This window comes from Macrosteles quadrilineatus, unplaced genomic scaffold (genome assembly GCF_028750875.1).
Source record: "Macrosteles quadrilineatus isolate MER2022 unplaced genomic scaffold, UCM_ALF_1.0 Scaffold_3__2_contigs__length_128488019, whole genome shotgun sequence".
Lineage (NCBI taxonomy): Eukaryota > Metazoa > Arthropoda > Insecta > Hemiptera > Cicadellidae > Macrosteles > Macrosteles quadrilineatus.
In genome coordinates this window covers 16,201,806-16,227,496 of record NW_026542596.1, presented here as the reverse complement: position 1 = coordinate 16,227,496, position 25,691 = coordinate 16,201,806, and the positions used below count along the sequence as shown (strand labels likewise).

General features: G+C 35.8%; 1 protein-coding gene across 5 annotated transcripts in view; it reads right to left on the bottom strand.

Moving 5' to 3' along the window:
- LOC128988348 (CREB-binding protein-like) overlaps nt 1-24,121 on the bottom strand; it is a 65,076-nt gene extending 40,955 nt beyond the window's left edge. For 2 of the 5 annotated variants that reach the window (XM_054409556.1, XM_054409558.1), the window contains exons 1-12: nt 23,592-24,121; nt 16,007-16,117; nt 10,259-10,500; nt 7,773-7,932; nt 7,138-7,272; nt 6,529-6,683; nt 5,647-5,815; nt 4,935-5,209; nt 3,829-4,024; nt 2,456-2,644; nt 1,737-1,900; nt 7-161 (exon numbers count right to left, since the gene is read on the bottom strand). In XM_054409556.1, the coding sequence (XP_054265531.1) occupies nt 7-161; nt 1,737-1,900; nt 2,456-2,644; nt 3,829-4,024; nt 4,935-5,209; nt 5,647-5,815; nt 6,529-6,683; nt 7,138-7,272; nt 7,773-7,932; nt 10,259-10,500; nt 16,007-16,117; nt 23,592-23,676 (2,036 nt within the window). In that variant the 5' untranslated portion in view covers nt 23,677-24,121. The remainder of the gene's footprint in view (nt 1-6; nt 162-1,736; nt 1,901-2,455; nt 2,645-3,828; nt 4,025-4,934; nt 5,210-5,646; nt 5,816-6,528; nt 6,684-7,137; nt 7,273-7,772; nt 7,933-10,258; nt 10,501-16,006; nt 16,118-23,591) is intronic. The other 3 variants (XM_054409557.1, XM_054409559.1, XM_054409560.1) reach the window with 3 other exon arrangements.
- Between the last annotated feature and the right edge of the window lie 1,570 nt (nt 24,122-25,691).

Genomic DNA, 25,691 nt, shown 5'->3' with positions numbered 1-25,691 from the left:
ACTTACAGTTTGTGGACCAAGTGGTTTCTGAGATCAGTTGTGACTGACTGATGCCACTCCTTAGTTCCGGGGACTGGAGTTGCAGTGACCTGGCCGGAACCGGCTAGTCCCACTCCCACCGGTAGTTGTAGGCTGGCTAGCTGATTGTCTACTGTGCCTAGCTGCTGGGACAGATACAACCATTAGTAGATGTAATAGTGAAATAAGCTGTAGGTTACGAATAAGTGAGGACAAATGACAAAGATGTAGTAACACACTTCAGATGTTGGTTGGTAGGCGTCTAATCCTACAATAGGGTCATTTAATTTAATCCGCTCACTGGAACAATATTCCAGAAAAAACAACAATGAAATAAGTGGCATCCCTCAAACTCCAAATGAAGATGTGGTTAAGTTGGTGAAAGACGTTGGAGCTGCTCTAGGGAATCAACATCCAGGAAGGTGACATATCGATTGCACACCATGTTCCATCCTTCAAAAAAGAACTTGCAGCCGCTTATCGTACAGTTCTCCAGGACATCTCATGAAACCTTGCTGAAAAGCTTGAAGGAGAAGAAGAAGATGACAGCCAAGGAAATCCATGCCGCCTTCCCAGCCCAGAACGTCTATCTATATTTAAAGAACTGTGGCTATCCCCAATCTATTTTTAATAAGGCCCTAAACAAAGTAAATAACTCCAGAGAATTGGAACCCACCACTGAGGAAAAACCCATAACTACTGTTTGTATACTAATGTTAAAAATGTCTCTGAAAAATTAAGGCGCATAAATTCAAAATACAAAATTCATACAGTTTTCAAAAGTAAAGATACACTTCGTAGATGTCTCACCAAACTAAAACCTGAAAATGAACAGCAAAACACGAAAAATATTGTCTATAAAATTCCTTGTTCATGTGGTAGAAACTACGTAGGGCAAACGTCAAGGCCAGTGACGGTGAGGATTAATGAACACATTAAAAAGGTTAAAAATAAAGATAGGTATGGCTCGAGAATCTGTGAACATGCATTAGAGACAAATCATACAGTAAAATGGGATTCCAGCAAAATTCTATACAAAGAACCGGATTGGAGGAAACGGAACATGGCAGAGTCGCTATTTATGGCTATTGAAGACGAGCCTCTATCACGACCATCGGTGGATAGTACTGTTTATTTATGTTGAATATTACAACCCAACTCATCTAGTCTGGATTAGTGATGGACCATCATAAGTTTTTATAATTTACATATGCACTTGTTTACTAAATATAATTTAGTGTTGTGTTGTGTTGTTTGTAAGATAATAAAAGAGTTTACAACAAACTTTCTTTCATTAACTTTAATTTCACCAACAATTTACAAGTAATTAAAGAAGAACTAGAACAGCTGAGAGACAATGCCAAGGATGTCAAAGGCTTATCTACGATAACCAGTATGTCCACCGACCCCCCTGCCCTCCCACCCTCCACAGGAACAGCTGATCCGGCACCGGCAGTCGTGGTTAGGCGTTCAGCTCGTGTACGCGAGAAAAATAAAGTTTTATTTCCCTGAGGAAGCGGGACGTTGTTTTGGTTCCGCGAAACGTCGGACAAATCCAAGGACGATTTTTTATGTGCGTGTTGTGTGTCTTCGTGTATTACATTTTGAAGAGTCCTGGATTAATAAATAAGGTGAGTGAAGCCCACAAGCTGATCAATACAGTAAAATAGCATTGTAAAAAATGGCCTATCAACTAGTTATGGTGAATGAAGACTTACATTATTACTGGATGAATCAGGGTTGTTGAGGCCAAACAGAGCGTTCTGCATGTTGGCCACATTCTGCTGGATGGATGCAGCAGTCTGGGCTGCGGCTGTGGGGACCGCGTTGTCCAATGATACGTTGGGAGCCACCACTGATGACTGAGATCCCACAACGCCTCCTGTGTCACAATCCAATACAAACTTTACATAGGCTCTTCGGTATCACTTCTACTACACAGACAAAAATTAAGGTACCGGTAGGTTTAGATCAATCCTGAATTGAAAAACTGGTTAATTTAATTGACCTTTCCTAGAAATTTGGAATTTTTCAGTATGGACTAGTAAGTATCTAGCCCAGTAAATCCAGTAGTAAAATGTGACTTTAACGACCTCTTTGTAGAGAATTATGTTCTTTTATCACCTGAGGATGACACCATTGCCGGGTTGAAACCGATTGTCGCTCATCGGTGACGAGATCACACTGACAGATTAAATGGAATTTTAACCTCTAGTATTAATTTGGAATGGACGAGATTAAATCCTGAGTGTACATTCTTGCAGATAGCAATAATGACATAAAAATCAATTTGCCGTCTTCGTTTCACTGTTCCATAAAAATCCAATAATGTGTAAAATTTTTTTGGGACTGTAAATATAAAATTAAATCTATTTACCTATTTAGTTTGATAGAATGCGAGACAAATAACTATAAAAAAAGTAGCAGTTTTGCTTACCTGGTTGCTGGTTGGATAGCACGTTTGCTTGTGAGGGTACTGGCAGTCTTGGCCGCACCTGCGCAGCACCTGCGCCTCCCATCAGCTGTCCAGTGGTAGGTGGACATTGGATGCCTAGGGCGTCGTAGGCCCGCCTCATGTCCGAGGGTGAGGGGTTAGGTAGAGCTGTGGCTCCCTGCTGTGCAACTACTGTAAACACCATTGTGGTATTAGTCCCAGAATAAGCTAGTTGATCTCTTAACCTTTCAAAAACCTCCTTATCAGCCACTTGGCTTTCCTTAAGAATATTTGAATATAATAAAGTACAAACACTTTCCCTTTGTAGCTCTCCGTTCCTCATTTTTTCTGCCTGTAGGTCTTTCTTGACATGTCTTAGATTTCCTGGACACCCTACTTCTTACTGGATCAAATACATTAGACATCACTTTGAATTTGAGAGTTTTCATCTTCATTCACTATTAGTTTGGCTTTGTCGATATTTCTACTTTTCACCCTTTCTTTGTTTCAGAACAACCCGAAAACAGTTAGATTTGTTAAAAATGCTGTAGAGCTAGACTGTTACATTTAAATTAGCCTACATTTAGAAATTTAGAAATTATATTTACTTTTCAGTTAATTGTTAATTTGTCTGACTTATAGCAAAATACACATATTTTTATTACCTCTTGAATTTGAGAGGTTTCATCTTAATTTGATGACCCCAACGTGATTTTAAACATCAAAATGTCAAACGGGGAACCATCAGTAGGTAGACAAGTCAAGATTCCCCCTTTCTAGCACTCAGATCCAGAACTGTGATCACAGTTAAGACAAGACTAAATTTTATCACATCCGGGTCACCAAACAAAGATGAAAACTCTCAAATTCAAGAGGTGATAAAAATGTTTGTATTTTATAAGTCAAACAAATGAATAATTAACTGAAAATTAAATATATGTGAAATATTTTCATGTGAAATGTGCTCATGTGAAATAAAAATTAATAAACAGGTAGTCAGGAGCTACTACAGTGAACATAGGCAGTAAAAGTAACAGCAGAATATTAGTGTAAACAATTTAACAACAAGGATTTATCTAAACTATTACTATCAAGTTCTTGTACTTTTTCTACAACTGAAAACTGGTATTCTCAGCCTAAAAAAATCTGAAAATATAACATCTTGAGAAAAACTTTCAAGGATAACTAAGGTGGCAAAAGATAAATAACATAAAAGAAAACAAATATTTTGAGGAACTCTACATTGTGCTGGTCAACTCAAGCAAGATTCATTCAAGCGAGAGGATACCAGTTTGGAAACCAAAAGAAATATTAGTGATTTCAAAAGTATTGAAAGACAAAATATCCCAAGTGAATGAAAAAATATATATATTTACCATTGGGATTGTTTCGGTTCTTATCAGCTTGTTTAAGAGGCAGACAGACAGGACAGTCAGCTCTCATGCAATGTTTCCAATGAGAGATGATTTGTCTGGACGACGAGCAATGAGGAACAGAGCAAGACTTGCCTGCCTGACAGGTCGTCATGTGATTCAGCACATTCTTCATTGTCATGCAGTGCGGCAAAGTACACTGTAAATATACAATATAGAGGTACAGGGATCAATTTATGATGGTAAACATACAGCATAAAACTTACAAGAGAAAGAATAGGACAATACTATGAACAACTGACGTTCTGCAACACGGAACAGAAAGGCATAGGCTTTAAGGTTTTTTTTATAACAGGCTAACCTGAATGGAAAGTACACTGTGGCATAGAACAAACAATGATTTATTTCACTGTCACTGACTGTATTAATTGACAACCAAGGAAGGTTTAAGAAGTAAGATGTCTTGAGATCCAATCATCTGAAACCATTCTACCCTTATCTTACTCGGTTGAAATTGTAGTACATAGTGTATTGATTTTCGAGTTTGTTGTGCAACGATCTCTTTCCCATTTAGGTATGGCTGCCTAATTAACAACTGGACAGAGAATATATGTTTTTCCCACTCGTAAAAGTTTAGCTTCCCTTATCTAACATGTAATAAATACATGTAAACTTGTATAATAGATTTACATATTATAAAAGTTAAAAGATTGTATCTTGAATTTACCTTTAATGACCGATTATTAAAACAAAATTAGCTTACTAATCTGAACACCCCCAATCCCCAATCATTTTGGATAATCAACTCTGAAAAATAAGTTACTATGCTTAAAATGTAATTGATGTAATATTATAAGAAATGTGATTGTATTAAGATGATTATTTTGTTATGTTATATGACATGTCCTAGCTCTTTATAAAAAGACCAATGGAATGAATTATTCTTATTCTGCTGTAATTTTCTTGACATGCATCACTGATTTTTGTCGAATGCACTCACTTAAAAAAAGGTAAACTGAAAGACCACTTATAGCTAATAGCATATCTTGTGTTACATTGACTAAGGGAGAGCTGCACACTCTGTAAGTGGCTACAGCTGATCTACAGACCTGCCAAGCCTCTCCATTAGACTGACTCTCACGTCGTTGACACTTGTGTGCGTGCAGTAGCAACACCAACTGTTGTTGGATCAGTTTCCTCTTCTCTGGGTCGGCAGTGGATGTGGAGGGTGTTGTGGTGGTTGTAGATTGAGACTGAGGAGTCGCAGCCTGTGTGGGCCCCGGCTGACCCCCTGTGGGGCCCCCACTCTGGGGCTGGGCTGGGGACGGAGCGGGAGGCTGAGCTTGTTGAGCCATGCCTCCTTCACTGTTCACCACACCTCCGCCTGAACAACACATTTGTTCAAATCAATAATGTAAACCTACACACATTGTACTATCTTAAACTATAAAAATATTTAGGGAATATTTGTTTAAACAGGTAAAGAACTGCTCAATTAGCTAGGAATTGTGAAATTGGTAAATTTAAAGAAGTGTTTACAAGGAAAATAGTAAAAATGTTAACATTATGGTTCCTTCATTTGCTACTGTATATAGAAACCAATAACTATTTACCTGCAAAGGTTCCATCTTCATACTTTGCAAGATATCCCCGCTCAAGCCGGAGGAGTTTAAGGAATGTGAATAGACACATTAGAAAGGTTCACAATCAACCTTTGGGTACATTTTCTGCCTGCTTGGTGCATGAAGTTTTGCATTTACCAGGAACAAAACAAACACAGACGGACATACATAAAAAATAAAATAAATATACATCACATACCAATCGCATTGCCAGCTGTACCGAAGCGGTTGGCCTGCATTGCCAGATTGTTGGCAAGGCCGCGTTGCTGAGGAGTGACCACAGCTACCCCCACTCCTCTGTTGTAGTTGTACTGAGGTCCAGCACCCATACCTCCAGGCATCTGGCCCATAGCAGCCATGTTGGGCCCCTATCCAACACAGTAACACTTGAGAATACTGTAATGTTCAAGTTTTCAGTTTCTGAAATTGACTAATAGCAACCCTGCAAACTTAATTACACAGGGAGTCCATCGTCCCATCAAAAGGGCAATTTACTTGTTTGTACCTACTAGTACATTAAAAAGCATCAAAAATACCTAAATTAACTCCAATTCCAGAAGAGTAAAATGTACTTGAAAACTTGTTTAAACTATAAAAGTTAAGACGATTAAACATACAAATTGACCAAAAAAAAAAAAAAAAAAACAACAAAAAAACAGAACAAGTACAGTAGACTCCTATTAGGTACGGTTAGGTAAGGTCTGCTATTAGGTTCAAAACGAGTTGGACATTCTGAGTTTGGTGAAGAATCAGCCATAATTTATAGTAGAACTGATTACCGGACACGGACGGTTCAGAAAACATTTGCAACAAATTGGATTGTGCACCACTATGCAGGAAATGCGGCAGGTCAGAGGAAACTACTGATCACCTGCTCTTTGACTGTGAGGAGCTCACTAGAGGTGTGCGGATATCCGAAAAATCGGGTCGGATTCGGTTCGGTTCGGATATCCGTAACCGAACCGAGCCCAAATTCGATATCCGACACTATCCGTTATATATCCGACTTTTTCGCTATAAGTCATCATCAATATTAAACGTACTATTATTTTCCTGGTCTGGACACCCTGTAAAAGCTTACCTGTATTCTGGGTTGGCCCACACTGATGGCGTGGACCTGGTGTGGACTCTGCCCTCTGTTGACCAGGTGTGTCTGCTGCTGCATCACTCCCACGCGAGCTGCCATCATTGGTCCGTTCTGTAGACCCTGGTTGGGAACCCCGTGATGCATGATTCCTGTTAACAGACAATCTGTGTCAGAAACTCTTTGTTAGAAGTTCTCTGTAGTCGGTATACTTTCCAATGACACCAAAAACATGTCAATCGGTTCAGTAGTTTCGGAGGAGTAATTGTCACAAAAAACCTGCTTGCAAATTAAATAAGTATAGATTTAATAACGAATGTGAGCTAAGGAACTTGGAATTATTTATATTTGCTGACTTCAAAGTATTTCAAATAAACTATAATGTGCCACTCTTTACAACCTTCAACTCAGTCGAGTTTTGCATCATAATTAATCTCACTTTTTAGATTAGGTATTGAGTACAATGTTGCGAAGTATCGAGTATCGGCAATTCTTCGATACTAGTATTAAAGGTATCGAGGTATAAGGAATCGGAATCGGCCCATTCCTAGTAAAAATCAAGTAGATACTTTAACAATAAACACCCCAAATTTACTGGTCACTAACCTTGAGGATTAGCGTTGGGACCACCAGCTAACATGGTGGTGGGAAGATTCTGCTTGTTTTGGCTGTTAGTTACTACAATGCCTCCACCTGCCATGCCTCCCATCGAGTTCACTGGTGGACTCGTCATTATCATGTCTGAAATCACATTCTCATAAATAACTGATTGAGTTCAAATATCAAGCTAGATATTAAAACACAACCTTACTAGATTAAATTAAATAAACATGAGGGAGAGTGATCTCGCCTGAGAGCAGTAGCTCCAGATTAATTTAAACAAATGAGAGCAATAAAAAACAGATAAATTGAAAATTTAAAGCTATTAATTCAATAATGCTACAGATGCCTAACAGTTAGGAATGTATTTTAATTGGACTTGCAACCACGGAGACAATACAGTAATTCACACTACCGTACACACACCCTCTACACACACACAATCAGAATCAACAAAACCAAACAGAAGGCACAATAGTCTCCAAAGCTTAATCCCTATGGTCGCAGTGACAATATATAGTTTTAACAATTTGTCTTATTTCAAGTTCTATCTAACCATCTGATTAATTTATAAATTTAAAATTTGTGATAGTTGATGTGAGTTAAGGGTTTTAATTAGGTTAGTATAACGAGTTACATACTGGCTGGAGGCACGTTGTTGAGACCAACTCCCATACTGCTGGGCATGACCATGGGGTCTCCTTTGCTGACAGACACGTTGGGTGGGGACTGCATGGTGGCGGGGTTGGCCTTTAGCCCTCCGCCCAGCCCCAGTGACTGACCCTGTTTGTTCAGCAACATCTGCAACACAATTACTCTCAGTACGATTGTACCATCTATGTACCATCTATTGTACCAGTGAGGACGACTATCTACAATCAAGGTCACTCTATTAAAATGCAAGATATAACAACCATTGTTACATTTTTGTCCATCATGGTTAATTTAGCAAGTTTACCCACAAACATTATTGGATAGAATACATAACTGAATCAACCCAGCGAGAGTTTTGATAGTTCAGACTCCTTAGTGACCAAGAAGCACACAATCTAAGATGTTGTGTATTAAAATACATTTTAAAATATAATTGTAACGTTATAATTTACATTAGAAACGTACTATTACAATATGTTTGGCAAATCCGCTATGCCGTATTAAAGAAAAATGTCAAATTATTGAGCAACATCTGATAATAGTCGTCGTGAGGGTAGAGGTAACATTTATGAAATTGAGTATAAATTACTACCAATAGGTGTCAGACCCTTTTTCTAACTATACTCGATCGCCCATCACCAACTCTGCTGAATAAATGTGATTGGAAATACTTATTCAGAGTAAAAAAAAAACCCTTGAACTAATGCCAGGTTATTGAATGTTCAATTCAATTCAATTCAAACATTTTTATTTCATGCAACATCATTGTTGTGAACTTTATTGAATATGTTTTCACTTCATTGATTTTCCTTTTGATCTAACTGTTATATTTTTTCTAAACTACGGTACTGTGTTTTGTTTTATCACATGTTAAATATTTTGTATTGAATTAATTTAATTGTTTAGACAAACACATGCAACAAAGAATAATAAAATATTAGTGCTTTAACAAGGAAAAAAAATAAAGTGATTAAGATGAAGAAAAAAATGTGTGAAATAATGGGGTGTTTAACTAACAGAAATATTTAGGACATTTTCAGGAAATATCTGGAGTTTGTCAACAGCTTGTGTGTGTTTCAGCACAGACAATAGACCATTACAGACCGCTTACTGATGACTGTTAGATAATATTTTTAAATATAACCACTGATCTGGGGCGCTACCTACTGATTCATGTTTAAACTACGTCCTCACACGCGCCGTTTTCTGCTGACCAGGGATACTAACAGTTGCAGATGACAGTAAAGTACGAGCAACATGGCGGTTGGCATGGCAAGTGACCTACACACGCGCGCAGTTATGCATACACAGTCACACTGTAGTGGTACACAATGATAAACCGCTATCACTGAGTTTTTTTTTGACACCCATCCGTTCGGACGAAGACTTATAATTAAGTTGAGCACTTTTAATAGTAAATATTAAGGCCCATGAAAACTTAGGTGCACAAATTATATGCCATTGTTTTATTTTTATGAATAAATCAAAATCCATTGAATACTTTTGCATTAAATTTAAATGCTGAAAATCCAATTGATTTAATTTACAGTGATTTAAAAATACAAAAAGGTGTATGATTTGTGCGCCATAATGTTCATGGACATACTAATTGACACAAATGAAGACAGAAATAAATTTTGTTTCCAAGTGTAACATTTGTAGTGGTTTAAGATTGTTCTTACGAAACACAATTATGAAATTTCAATTGTATAACAAATACACAGACAACATTTGTTTTGTATAGTTATAAAACAAATAACACTACTCAACTGCACGATCGTACAACAACAGGGATACGTGGTCGTGGTTACTAAAATAATACTGAATTGTTTTTTACATTCGTGATGGAAAATATCCGCAATAAACCTTTGAACAACATTAACTCACCATCACCAACAATGAACTTCAAAAAAAAAAAAAAAAAAAAAAAAAAAAAACTGAAAGATTTGATTTCTATCTTTGTAGCTAACAACGATAAATAAACAAGAGTAGTCTATTCTATTTTTATAAAAAGAACGTGAAAAGCTCAGATGTGCACCAGCGCGCCGAGGAGATAATAGTAAACTAAAGAGTCACCAACATTCTGGTTGTGACTGTAACGGAATCAAGTTATATAAGTAAAAAATAAGTTTTTTTACATTTATTTTTGGTAAGCTACAGAGAGTTGCTTCAACATATATTTTTCCTAACAATTTTCTAGAAGAATTTGAATCAGTTCTTTGCCCCCCCCAAGAGGCCTGCGCCTCGGTTGCATTGGTGTTAGTTACGCCACTGCACTGGGCGCTGCAATATTTTTGGGACATGTCAACGCCAGTGCTACAACACATACAGGTCTTGAACTAAGTTAATCCAAGTGCAACTCCAGATAGCGCGGTCGGTAATTGGTCTATAGACTGTGGTTTCAGCACTTCTATAATATAGTGATTATCTGTTAGTTTAATTCTTACTAAAGGTCAACATAAAATAATGTTACCTGCTGCATCAGTTGATGTTGCAATTGCTGAGAGGCTACCATGTGCCTCTGCTGCATGGGGGCTCCGTCCTGGTCCAGGGCCCCATTCTGCATGTTGCCAGGGCCCGGGCCTGTGGCGGGGGGCTTAGATGTGGGGGCGTCTGCCACCGAGCTCCATGATGATGACCCAGTCAAATCCCCCAGCAAATCATCAGGCAGGTCATTTTCAATATTGAACATGTCGTTGTTGGTGAAGATATCTGCTGTAATTAGATTTCAGAGTTAGTTTGAATAATTTTTTCACTTTTAAACTTGTGGCCTCATAATGTGATAAATATTTGAGGATTTGAAAAAAGGCTTATGAAAACTAGATATATTGTACCGAATATATTTTCTACCATATATTTGGCACAGTAGACTAATAATTGACTGCATGGGATTAAAACTCTTCTACTCATCATCAACTTCCACTGCAGTTATAATAATAACATATTGGTGACATGATTTCATTAGAACTCGAAACAGTGATCATCACAATGGTAAAAGACGAGGATTACAACAAAAGTACGGTAAGTTTACTAACATGTACCACCAGACAAAAATATTTTAAAGACATCAGGACCACTCAAAAAGATTTTCTTAAGAAGACCCGATCTTTAAAAAAGTAGATTTTTGAATAAGTTGGAACCATATCTAGCTAGTAAACATTTAGAAATACAAAGCAGAGTAAATCCAGCCAGCAGAAGTGTTTATGCCTAATAAATATTTATGATCAATACTCTTGACTGTCCTGACAAAACTAAAATTTACACAAATATAAACATGACCAATTCTCTCCAATGGTTCCAAAACATGGACTTTAGACAAAGGTGCTGAGAAAAAGTTAGAGACATTTGAAAATGAAGTAAAATCTTTTGCCTAACAAAAAGAAAAGTGAATAGAGAATCTAACAAAACTATGATATCTGTATCAAGCACCAGTCCTAGTAGCTAAAGTAGGAGAGCACAGACATATGAGATGTACCAGACATGTAGTATGAAGGGAGCTGAAACAACTGAAAAAGGAAACCTAGATGAATGAAGACTAATTGAAGAGGCGGAAAGTTAAAGAAACCAAAGACACAAGATTGTTGAGAGCTGATGACTAAGAGACATAGGATTGGACGAGATGGAGGCAGTTAATTGAAGAGGTAAAAAGATTATAAGCAAAAACATTCGACCTTTCGTTTCCAAATTTTTTTGAAATCAATTCAAATTCAGCCATTTTATTCAAGTTAAAGTAGCTTCATTAGTGTTAAGAGTCAAGCAAATCCACCCTGGTAATACACATAAGTATGACCTTCCACCTGGCCTATATGACTCAGTGTCTTAGTTTGAATTGGGGATGGCATATTGGAAACAGACCATACAGACACAAATACAAATCTTGGTCAATGAAAAGTGACTATACCCTCGCCACTGATATTTGGCAGTGTGCAAAACAGAAAGGAGAAAAAAAGAGGATGTAGGTGAAACAGATATACAGTACCCTAGAGTGGTTGGTGCTAATGCCTGTAAAACAAGTTTCTCACTGAAAACAATGCAAGTGTTTTAGAAAATGCTGAGATATTTAAGATCCTACTCACGCTAGTTTCAATATAAGCCCAGTTTACACAACCTGTTCCCGTTCAAGGTCCCGACCGCCCTGTCGCCTGGACGAAAGAGCGTTCTATCATGACCCGTATTCTGTGCCCAATCTGAGTTCAGTGCGTTGCTGTCCTTCGTTGAAAAACATCATTTTTAGCTAAAAAGCTGTTTTTTAGTTTTCTTAGTGTAATGTAATAATATTCCATATATTTATCGAAGCGGCAAGTTGTTGGAGTAGCATTAACTGTGTTGGCAGTGTGCAAAACAGAAAGGAGGAAAAAGAGGATATAGGTGAAACAGATATATCCTACAGTACCTCCAAAGACCTGTATTAAGTCATGCAAGACTTATGGACGTTTAGGATGCTGAAGGCCTTCAGAATTTCTTACATATGAAACTGATTTTCACAATACCGTACATGGTGACCTTAAATAAATATAATAGAACAGTTATGTGAAAAAAGGTGAAGAATTTTGACTTTTTACGTCCCGTTCCTAGCGGAAGTGCCCTATCCCCACTTTACCTCACTAAATCCGATGGAAATCTCTCCCGACCTCCCTACCTGGTCGCCAGCCAAATTGTGACCAGGAGCACGAGTTTACACAATCGGATTTCAGGGCCGACGTCGATCGGGCACGATTTAGGGTCCCGAGATTGGGTTGTGTAAACCGAGCTATAGATGTAGTGTGGTAGTAATAGTTAGCAACCTAATTGTATTTACAACGTGGTTTTTCCCAAAACTGTTACCCTTAATACACTTTCATAACTAAAGATGTGTCATCAGTTATGTTTACAAATTCGGTTAGTTGGAATTAACATTGTAATATTGATTTCAGCTAAATCACTTACTTAGCCAAACACAAAACTGTTACTCTTTTGTAGAAGACTTAATCACAATCTAACTACTTCAGACTGCCACAAATATGATCTAATATGTTTATAAGCTGAATTATATGTTTTTTATATGGAAGAACAACACACTATAGATGGACTGCCCCACAAAGATCATTCTTACTGACAGTGTCACTGACTATTGACAATGTTGTTGGACGTTGGTTCATCTCTTTGTTTACCTTTTATCCTGGATCACAAACAAAACTACCTCGACAGCTGGTCCAATATATCTTAATATCCATACTAAAACAGTTATTCATTTCCTTCATAATGTAGTTGTTTTTCTAAACCACGTTAGCTAATCAATAAAAGGTTACATTACCTGCAGACTGCCTTGTGGGTTTTGTTAATCCAGTAGGATTACGTACGTTTCGGCAAATATATTGCCATCATCAGATCCCAGAACTTGAAGGTTAAAATCTTGATTTTTCGACACACATGGTCACGTCAAAGTTTAAAATAGAACACATACACAAAACGAACATTAAATACATGTAGGCCTACTATTATTAGTAGGCCTACATGTATTTAATGTTCGTTTTGTGTATGTGTTCTATTTTAAACTTTGACGTGACCATGTGTGTCGAAAAATCAAGATTTTAACCTTCAAGTTCTGGGATCTGATGATGGCAATATATTTGCCGAAACGTACGTAATCCTACTGGATTAACAAAACCCACAAGGCAGTCTGCAGGTAATGTAACCTTTTATTGATTAGTTATTCATTTCTTCTAATTCAAGAGGATATAGTAGGAGAAATTAAAGATTAAATCCTTTTCTTTTTAATATTGTGACTTCTAGGGGAAATAAATAAAAAGGTGTTGCGTGTATATTTAAGTTCTCCAATAAGATATGGTCACTGCAGAGAAAAATAATTACAATCTGATACTAGTGCCGGCCCAACCACTATTTTGGTTGAGCAACGCCAGTATTGTTGTTGTAGCCATTACCAACAGAAGATAAAATTTGCCAAGTAGTATCAGTTGCATTAGATTAGGGACTTGATTGTTTTAGTCTGAATTGTCAACCTTTATTAAAATCAATCCCCAGTTGATGGATGTGCATAGAAGTGAAATATGAGTGGAAGTCCCTTCGTTTCTTAAACACGCCGATCTGCAAGTAAAATTACTTTAACTTTAGTCCCTATTTAGTACAAAATAAAGAAGACAGTGCTAAGGTCAGATTTGCACAAGCCTGCTATATCAGCACAGGCCTTAGTTGGAATTTGTTTGCAAGTTTTGGAAGACTATTCAATTTTGTATTAAAAATACTATTTGAATACAAAATTATATTGTTTTAAAGATTATTTTGAATTGGCCTGGTTTAGGCCTAATGATTTAATTGCACAAAAAAGTTACTTACATTTTCAACCTTTATTCCAGATTTTCAATTCACAAAATTATAAAAATGGTGTGTAGGCCCTACGTCAAAATATAATTGACTCGTTTTATTGAAATGCTCAAATTCCCAATTAACGGTAGGCCTACATGTAAGGTAATCCGAAGTAGCCTATTTCAAACAGTGGGATTGGTATCATTTTACTCTTGGATTTTACTGCAAACATTAATTCGGTGAAACATATGGCCTACTTTTCAATATAGTAAAAAAGAACAACTACAATCTCAAAACAATTATACACAAAAGCTGTGATGCTACTGAGAAGAAGCCTCCAAACACACAGTACGGTAAAAGAAACAAATCAAAACATATATTAAGCATAACCAAAGAAAAACACATTTAAGAATTAAAGGAAATATTGACGAAGCTACGCAGCTGCTATATCCATGCTAACGGAGAAGCATGCCAAAATCAGTTTCATAAAAACAATATTTGTTTGGTTTACACCAACATCTCTAATTAAACGAAAAGATAAAAAAATATAAAGAATTCATCAACTATCATAACTAACATTTCCCCAGATGAGCTGAAATAAATCATATCCGGGTAGTGCATTTAACTGTACTGTATGGAAACCATCAGAATTAAAAGAAGTCTTGTGGGGATTTCAGTTGACAGTTTGTTGGTAGCCTTATGATTAGAGTATAGGCCTATCCATTCAGAATACCTGTTTTGTTTATCATTCATTTTCGGAAACCATACGGACAGGACGATGACATTTTTAGAGATGGCCCTAATTAAAATATGCCTACGTTAGAACTTTTGCATTTGTTTGACCTAACCGTTTACCAAACCAGTAACATACAAGTGTCTTGCACATCATTACTTTGTAAAATCCATATGACTTGTGTGACTAAAATCATTACAAAATGGAAAGTTGAAATTTGACAACACTATATTTTTTTAAGTTAACTGATCACACTTTATATTTTATACAAAATGGGAAATGGATTAATTTGTTCAAACTAACTAAAGTGAAACAATGTTTTCTGATTTAGATAAATTAGTATAACGATTAAGAGGAAGTCTGTGAATCTAATGTACTGTAAATTACTACGAGTTGTAGGTCAACTAAGGAATAAAAAAAGTGTAAGTTTCTGCTGTAGCCTATACTAAGAGTAGTCGTTAGAGCAAAGTATAGACCTATATTTGCCAGAGAACGACTGAACAAAACTAAATTGTTCAAATTTGTTTTACAAATCATCGTATAAAATTGCTAATTAAATATAACACAGTAACTTAATTCACAATGTCAGGATCAATGATGTTGAGCTGAAAGATAATTAGTTGTTGATTAGGTTGTTAATAAACTCGTTTCACCTAGGCCTACTGCAGCGAGTAGGCCTACCATAAACATATGTACACTGTGTTGGAAAAGTTGAGTTTTAGTCAAATTAGTATTTTAATCTACAGATTGTAAGTTAGCCAACAGCACAGAGGGAGAAGATATTGTAACATTGTAAGTAGACCTAAAATCATTACAAGGGTGATTTTCAATTAGCCTAAATGAATATTGATTATAAATACAAATGAATTAGACCTACCCTACTTAAAATAATTTCATATTATCATACATTTAAAAGGCACAAGACTGTTAGATTAATCAATTTGGATGACTATTTTTTAGACAAAACGTCCTAAATTGCATATTTACGTTTAGTTAAAATTAAAAGTCTTTGGTTATTTAATAAAATCATAACTTTTAGTTCCATTTTTACCATCCATTTTTTGAAGTAGCCTAGACAAGAACTGAAGTGCCTTCTTGAAACATGTCGTTAGCCGTTACTTAAGTCAATATATTTAAGCTAATCAATTGATTTTCTTTGAGTGTTAAGATATGAATAGTGTTTACTTCTCCTGGTTGTGTTCCATTGTTGAGGTTGCTGCTGTAGGGGGCCTCCACCACTTGCCAGACCAGACGAAGTTAAGCCGTAGTTGGTGTAAGCATGATGTGCCGACAGCGCTATCACCCCAAAATAAACAAAACACTCCATCAAAAAAGAAAACCATCAACCAAAACTAAAATGCCTCTTGGACTGATTAGTTGCATTACAAATTACCATCCGTAATCAGCATTCTACTCAAATAAATATTGTGTTAAATAGCCTTCTGTTATAAGTTCTTCTGTTTCTACATTTACAAAAATTAGGTAGGTACCAAAACCTGATTAGAAACTAAAATTATTAAGAGTATAAAAAGTTATTTGTACAAATGAGCATGATTTCAAACTCATAGATCTTTAATGGTGTTTTTAAAAATGGTCTTTTGTTTGGGTCATTAAGAAATTCTATTAGTCTACCTACATCTTCTAACAGAACAAAATATTGTGTTAAAATAATGAAAATTAACGTGTACTTAATCAAATCACTTACTAATTAGGATAACAAAAAAATTTTTAGTAACTTGAATCTTTAGTTAAACTTAAAAATGCTACTCTTCCTTAACTTAAAATTCTTGATAGGCTATTTTGTTACGTCTTAAACTTCTCTAATTAATAGTCAATTTTCTTTGTTTTAAAACACATTACAAAGATGGAAGGGCCAACCAAAAATATCTTGCATTAGGCTTTAACTAGAGTCATATCAATTTTAAAATGAGGTTTTTTATCAACGTTAAAAGCAAACTTGAAATAATTAAGTAGTTTACCATAACATTCCAATTTCACATAAATTAACTCAATTGGTCCTAGTCTTATTAAGAAAATGCTCAGATTATGAAAATAAGTAGGCTTTACTAGCTTAGACATATAAAGCATCAGATTTCAGATTGATCAATGTTGAAAATAAAACCAAAAGATTAATGATCATGCAGCATGCAGTTACGTATAAGTTAAGTTATGCCATGCGAAGATGAGCTTTAGCTGCAGCTTTTTAAGTTAACCTAGGCCTTCCCCACAAAAAAGTCAAGTTTTAAACCTGATAATGATAACTAGACTAACTTAAAGGGCATTAGGGGCCTATAGTTCCTAGGAACTTCTCGATAGGAAGGTTAAATTAGGTGTTTTAGGTAAGCTTTAGCTTTGATATATCCTAAATTAGCAGCTTTTAAAAGCTTGAAACAGTTTTTGTTGTGCCCTGGTAACTTAAATTAAGCATAAGTTATCCAATTTAGCCTATAAATGATGGCAAAGATCAAAGTAGGATCAAAGATCCTATATATGACTCATTAATTAATTGGCAGAAAATCTGTAATTTTAGGTAGGCCGATATCAACTTATGGCCATACTCATGGCCATACTTGACCATGATCACAGGCAGTGCGGGTTCAGGGTGCAAGTCTAGACTACGAGGGGGCACCTACACCCTGAACCTGCAGCCGCGCAGTGATCACTTAGATGTAAACTTATGGCCATAACTTACAGTAGGCCTACCGGTAGGTTATTATTTGTTCGTAAAAGTAAGTTATTAGGTTAAGATACGTGTTCTGAGGACTTTTTGACGACCTCCTAGAAGCGATATTACACGTCTAAACTCAAGGCTTGACAATGACAACTTAAACTTAAGTGTCAAAATTAGTCACTATTATGACAACCAAGAATTACGATGGCAACAAAGTATTTTAACCTCTAGAAAAACTTATTTAGTTAATTTACTAAGTAATCTGAAGGCAACATCCTCAAAAATGAAGTAGGCAGCTGCTTAAGTGTCTTCCTCATCATAAAGGTAAATAACCTAGAAGTTACCTACTGAGAAGCTGAGGTCTGAGAGCAGGCCTAACTTATTTAAATTACCTATGGCTATAAAGGAGGAGCATGAGTGCTGCCATCTTAATCTGTAGGCCTAGGCTATAGTTTCATTACAAACATTCAGATAGCCAAGCTTAAGTTATGAAGCTTTGCAGACAATAAGTTACAATACTTAATGCTATTAAAATAAGTTATTTGAATGAGAATTAACTGAATTAAGTATAACTTAATTAATCTAGACGTCAGGTAGACTATTAAGTTAACTTCTAACTTAATAGCCAATCTTAGTAGTTAACTTTAGGATCTAACTTTAACTAACTTACCTACATTTAGGCCTCCCGGTAACTAAAAGTTAATTAACTTATTGTACGGTAGCACAGAAAACATATTTCTATAACCCAGAATGCCAACCGCATGGTAAAAAGCATTAAGTGTTTTGAGAGAGCTTTGCCTGTCAATCGTAGGCAGCGCCACCAGCGTTGCCATGCACTCAGCATAGCAACGCTGGTGGCGCTGCCTACGATTGACAGGCAAAGCTCTCTCAAAACACTTAATGCTTTTTACCATGCGGTTGGCATTCTGGGTTATAGTAGTATGTTTTCTGTGACGGTAGGCTAATCTAGGGATAGCTTCATTTTTTCTCATAGCTTATAGGCTAGGCCCTAAGGTAGGCCTACTTAACTTAAGTTAAAATGTAAGCATTAAAATTCTTAACTCTATAACTTAGGCCCATGTTTGGTTGCTAACTTACTAGAGAGTGTGGTTCGTCAACAAAATGGGTTTCAAACCATTTAAACGCCAATCTGTCTTAAAGTTGTAAACCCACTTCAAAATTCAAGTAGGTAACCTAAATCTGTAACTTAAGTTAGCGTCATTTATTCCATGAAAAATGTGTGAACCTTGTCATAATGACACAGTAGGCCTAACTCAAATTAGCCAAGATGAGTTATAATCTTACGAGAACAATTATTTAGGCCCTTTAACCCTAGGACTGCCCTGATAGTTTGGATGAATGTCCCTGTCATTTTTGCGATTTCGCAAGGGGGTTTTTAACAAATTTGCAGTGTCTAAATTACTTACGATAACCTAGTCATATACATAGCCTACTCATTTTGTCAACAAAAAGGAGATTTTGAATAAAATAAATAGGATGCCTATAAAAATCCCTTAGGGTAGGCCTACGGTAGTTCTTTTCTACAGTTAAAAAACCAATATTTTTGATAAATTGTTTAGAGAAATTTCAAAAGTAGAGTGTAGAGTCCTGGTATTTTCCTAAAAAATAATTAACAAAAAATCCAGGATATACAAAAAGTACCTAGCATTTTATTTCCCTACGTGGAAATAATTTAGGCCTAGGTTTGATTAAAAAAAAAAAAAAAAAAAAAATTATACCCCATATAAGTTAAGTGAAATAAATATGTAAAATTGGTAAATATCGATAAATGGAGGATTTCTATTAATTATTATTTTTTATCCATGTTTTTGCCTACTGGATTGATAAAGAGTAATAATAATAATAGGTTTAATACCTTATTTACGTCTTCAATCCAAAATAGTCTTTTTATGTTACTATAGTTTCGGAGCTAACAGCTCCATTGTCAAATCTTCTTGTCTTGTTAAATTACTGTGAATAGCATTGGTCATAGTTGAAGATCACATGTAGACATACACTCACACACGAAACATTAATATATACAAGTAACATTGAAAATTTGTATTTTGGCCGGCCCAAACAACAATTATTAAGTTAGCGTAGTGGTTGTACAGACCGGTACACTGACTGAATGCTAAATTGAGTGCTAAGGTTGAGTCAGTCAGTGTACCGGTCCGTACAACCACTATGCTAATCATTTTTAGGCCGGCCAAAATACAAATTTTTAATGTTACTTTCTAGGCTATAGGCTATATTAATGTTTTGTGTGTGAGTATAGCTTATGTCTAGGGGAAGGTGTTGTACCTAGGACCTATTTTACCTTTTTATTTTTTTATTTTGATATGACACATTAAAACACAATAAATGTTAGTGAAAAGTAGCCCCGAGTTAAACGTGGCCCTGGATCATGCCGCAAATTAACATTCGTAGTGTTGTTATCAGTGTACTTTTAGCAAGACGACATCAATCACAACAGAGAATATGGTGGATCCATCCAATATTAAGTAAGAGAAAGACTGAAGGGATGTTCCCCACATTGCATAGCAAACTAAATTAGCTAGGATAGTGAAATCCTGCAGACAGGAGCTTCTGCTGCCCTTGCTTCACGTAATTCAATTATCACTCACACAAGGTAATTTCCCATCGAACATGAAGACAACGAAGATCTCTCCCCTACACAAAAAAAGAACTCGACTTGACATTGGGAACTATCGACCAATATCTTTGATTCCAACCTTTTCGAAGATCCTGGAGAAGATTGTCTTAAAGAGGCTATTAGAACATCTTTTCTCTAATCAACTCTTGACAGAGAGACAACATGGTTTCGTCAAGGGAAAATCCACAACCACGGCACACTTATTGACTTCGTAGAGTCTGTCATTGATGATATAGACAGTGGTAATAACGTTGTCGGCATTTTTGTTGACATGAGTAAGGCGTTTGACTGCCTGAGCCATGACTTGATCATCTCAAAGCTTAGCTCCTTGGGAGTATGTGGAACGGCTCTTGGTTGGTTTACTCAGTATCTGAAGGGTCGAACGCAGCTAGTCGAACTCAGCCACTCCAGGAATAGGACTATCACCACCGTTAGATCTGAAGTACGCCCAGTGTCCAGAGGAGTTCCACAGGGGTCAGTCCTGGGACCGGTGCTTTATATCTTATCGACGAACGACCTTCCAGATACCACCGAACCCTTCAGTAAAGCTATAATGTATGCAGATGACACTGTCTTGCTTTCTTCAAACTCACCGATCAACAACGTAGAAGTCAATGCCTACATTGGTTTGAGCCTAGCTGCGGAGTACTGCGACAATCATGACCTTGTTTTCAACGCTTCAAAAACCAAGCTAGTTTCATTCAGCAACAGGAAAAGTTTCGTCTGCTGTATTCCCGACATTGACTCTGTTAGCTCTGTAAGACATCTAGGTGTCATCATTGACGAACATCTCGCTTGGGACGAAAACATTGAAGCACTCTGCCATAAGCTAAGCACCGCAATTTTTGCACTGAGAAGAACAATGGCTGTGAGCACAGAAGAGGCGGCACTAACAGCATACTATGCCCTTCTTGAGAGTATTCTCTGTTATGGCATTGTGGTGTGGGGTGGATCGTCGGCACAGAACCTTAACAGAGTTCTAATCATGAAAAAGAGGGTTGTTCGAACCCTGACTGGCATTGAGACAACAGATAGTTGCAGACCAGAGTTTAGGAGGTTAAAAATCCTGACCGTAGTCAACCTCTTCATACTACGGACTCTTACCATTGTCCACTCTTCCCGGGCCTGTCGTCATCAGGAGGTGCACTCATACAACACAAGATGAAGAAATGATTACAACCTTCCTGCTCACAACACAAGGCTCTATGAAGAGAAACCCTCATACATGCGTGCCAAGTTTTTTAACGTCCTTCCCGTCCACTTAAAGTCTCTTCAACCCAGAAAACTGAAGAAAGAACTAAAGTGCTAGCTGTTACATAGACCATTTTATAGTCTGGATGAGTATTTGTCTTGGCAAGAACTTGAATAAATCATGTCTTCACTGCAAGAACTCTGATCAACAATTTTTTATTCTTAAAAAATAACAATTTGTATTGACTTTTATATAACAACTGCACAACTGTATTGACGCCCTTCCAATCATAAAGATTGCAAATAAAAAGTATTCTTACATCTTGTGGTCGAAACTCGACCAAAAATATGTAATGTAAACTTACTCACTTCTCTAAGTTATTTTCACCCCACACTGTAAATAAAACATGTGATTGGAGTTTCTTCTATTTGTTTTGATTTTCTGTTAATATTTTGTTGTTATTTCGTCACCAGCATGGCAACGCACAAGATCCATGTTAATTTTTTCAAATTTTTAAACTCATTTTTTGTGCTTATCTTTGAGCCTATTTAAATTTATAAAGGGATTCTGCACACCTACAGGAAAATAGCTTTCTAACAGTAAGTTATGCGTAGATTTACCCCACAATGCATACGAGCTGAGAAAAAAGGTTTTAAAGAAACATGCTTGCCTATTAATAGCCTATATAGATAGATTAAAAGTTGAATACCTATACTTACTTTTTCCTTATAAAAACTTGTTTTAGTTTTCTTGTCAAAAGGACACATTCAATTCCAACTTGAACACATTAGGATAGACCTCTGGTGGCTAAAGCATTTAAACTAAGGGTACAAGTTCTCCCTATACTCAACAGATAGGCTAGTGCCAGAATGAACATAGGTCCAAGGTACATATAGGTCCAAGGTACAACACCTTCCCCTACATGTGATCTTCAACTATGACCAATGCTATTCACAGTAATTTAACAAGAAAAGAAGATTTGACAATGGAGCTGTTAGCCTCGAAACTATAGTAGGCCTAATCATAAAAAGACTACTTTGGATTGAAGATGTAAATAAGGTAACTTATTTAACCTATTATTATTACTTATTATTATTTCTCAAGTTGTCTGACATTAAGCTTAGGCTATTTAAGTTAGGCCTAATCTTCTTGATACGAAAATAAACTGAAGAACAAAATCTAATGTAGGCTATAACTTATTGGTACCAACCACATCCAGTTTGACGTAAAATTACTGACGGTAAGTTAACTTACGATTTTTTGAACATGAGTATGAATTGACGCACCAAACCTCAAATCGTCTCGCGCCTAAATTGTCATTCTAATTGTAGCCTACAGTAACGAAAATTAAATCTGTTAATGCTAAGTTAAGTTATAAGGTTCGTTTAACTTAAGTACTTAACTTAGACTAACTTAATGAAAATGAAAGCTTGGAACCTCATCTTTAGAATGGTATCAAACTTAACTTATTTGGTTTGCAATAAATTAATTTTAAATTAGTTATAAGGTAAGCTGTTAAAAAGTTACACTAAGTTAAGCTATATGACGATCTCCGTCATATGGGAGTTCTGGAAGCACGTACACAAGACAAAAATCGTCATAAACTTATTGCCAGTCCTAGGGCTAAAACAATCCTTACACTTTTAAGTTAAGGAACCTTGATTTTAAACAAACGTTTGTTCCAAAAAGTGTGGCCTAAAACTTATAAAGGCTAACTTCAGTTATGTTTCAGAGTAGCCTAAGGGACAATTTTTCAGGGTGTTGTAGGCTAGGCTATTTGCTTCGGACGGTTTTACATTTCAGCCTTGGACTAGGCCTTGAGCCTTTTAGTTACCTACTAATAGAGAACAAAGTGTGCAATGTGCAAAGAGTGTAGGCCTACGCCTTTTTATTTAACTTAATAAGGCTAACTTTAGTTTAGCCTTACCATATGAATAGGTCTATGAAGCCTTACTAGGCTAACTTATTCTTACTAACATGAAGATAACCTCATTTGAAAAAGAAGGTTAAACCTAAAAACCTAAATATTTAAATATTTAGTAATTTTATGACCTGTCAATAATGAAACACTTTAATATGATCTGCCTAATTAAACCAATTTCGGTTTTGAGAGAAAAAGAGACGTCCAGACATTTTGTTATTGTTAGGTAGGCCTAGCTTATTGTCATCGAATTGATGAAAATATTAATTATTTCGACATGCAGTGGATTTATTTGGAAATATTTAACAATTTAATTTAAAAAATACTCACCAGACGAATCTGAAGTCCCCTGAAACGGATCCGTCAATTTCGGCCGCTTATTTGGCGGCCCGTCCGTGACAAGATGATCGGCCATATCTCCCCTGTTTACAAAGCCGTACCTACTTTGCCTGGACTGAGTACTCGTATTTAATAAAAATTATAATTCGTACATGATTTTAGTCGCATCCAACGGCTGGTGCATAAATTTAAAATATCTGTGCCATAAGTCCGATATTTAAAATATCCCTCAAGGCACATAATAATAACGCAAAATCAACCATCGGGCATAATGAAGACCCAAGCTGGCCGATGAGCTTACACTGTTCCTCTCTCCATCTTCCGTCGAAACTCACACAATGATCGCAATGTATATCACGCACAGTTTCTCACTTTGAAACGCACTATGATAAACAATTACTTTTTAGAATTGAACTACAGACAAAATATCACTAAAACAACTTCATAAATAATCATTAATTGGACAAAAATTACCGATAATTTGAAGAATAATATCCAAATTTCAACTCACTCTCGGATAGTCAAAATGGCGGCTGTTGATGAAAAGTTTTTCTACGCTTGTCAGAAAATATCCGACTACAAATGAGAATTCCACACTCCCATTGGCCAAGTGAGACCACGTGACCAAAAGAAGCGATGCCATTGGCGTCTTGCTTTGCCGAAGTAAAGTCCTGACGTCATAGACACAACGAAGATGCACGAAGTGTAATTGCTCCAGCGGCAGAGCTAGAGTGGTGGAAATTGGTAATCCAGAATAAAATAATTATTATATAAAAATCCTAGTTATAATAAAACTGTAATTATTTCTACTATTCAATTTTTTCATCCACATATTAATTTTATCCTAGGTATATAATCCTTTTTTTCAACACCCCAAATGCAGCAATTTAGTGTCACATATTTTACTTGGCTAATTTTTACAAATAAAAATATTAAAATTAATTAGTAACTAACACAAACGGTATGGTATAAAAATTATTACCTAATGAACTAATATCACAGTGGAATATGCTAGGTTCAAAAATTAAATATTGCTAGACTTTTTTATCACATAAGTTTATTAAATTGGTCAAAATTTAAAAGTGTACCTAATGACTTAATAAACACTGCTCAGTGATACTCTTACCAGTAATTATTTTTAGGAATTAAAATTTAAATGTCTTTATGACAATCTAATTAAACTTAAAAATTTAATTGAAAACGTTAATTAATTTACATTTAATTGTGAAATATTAATTACAATAATAAAATGTATAGAAAATCAAAATATATAAATTTAGCAAAGCATAAAACTATACCTTCACTAGCAGTTTTTATTAGGTACTGAAACTCCAACTAAGTTTTATCATGATTGTATTTTGAGAACATGTTTCTGTCAAAATTTTTAAAAAGTCTCAAAAGATTCAAAAGGTTTTCTTCAGCAGCACCCTGAAAAGGGGTACACAAACTATTTAATGCATACAAAACATACTTACGTAGTTGTTTTGAATCTTTCTTATACAATTAAAAAAATTTGGTTTTACTTTTCTGAGTTCGTTTGGCTCTTCTACCCGACCGATTTTCATGATTGAGGTCTTACATCGAAGGTATGCACGCACAGATTTCACAACAAGCATCGGCATATATTTATCTACTATTACTCGGGCAAAAAAAATAAAGTTGATTTATTTTTTTAATTCTTACTTCAATTTTAGATGCATCTCACCAGTTATAATTTTATATAATCCCTATATATTTTTGACTAAGAACCTTCAGTGAAATGCCGGCTTTCATTTATGCTATTATAATTATTCAAATCGGAGGAGTTTCAAGCAAACGCAAAGTGAAAAACCAACATAAAAATTATTTTTTAGAAGGTTTTTCTATTATAGTTTTTCTATTATTAAAAATCAATAGCTCCATAGTATTGTTTATATGTTTATTTATATATGTTTTAGACTCAAAATAATCAGTAAATTATATAACTTAGGCTTTAATTTGAGCTATTGATCCTTTGAATAAGTTAAGTTCAAGATACTGAATTACTGAATCAAAAATCATAGATTTGGTTATTTCTCGGACATGATATTTATGTCAATGCTGCAGAGCAGG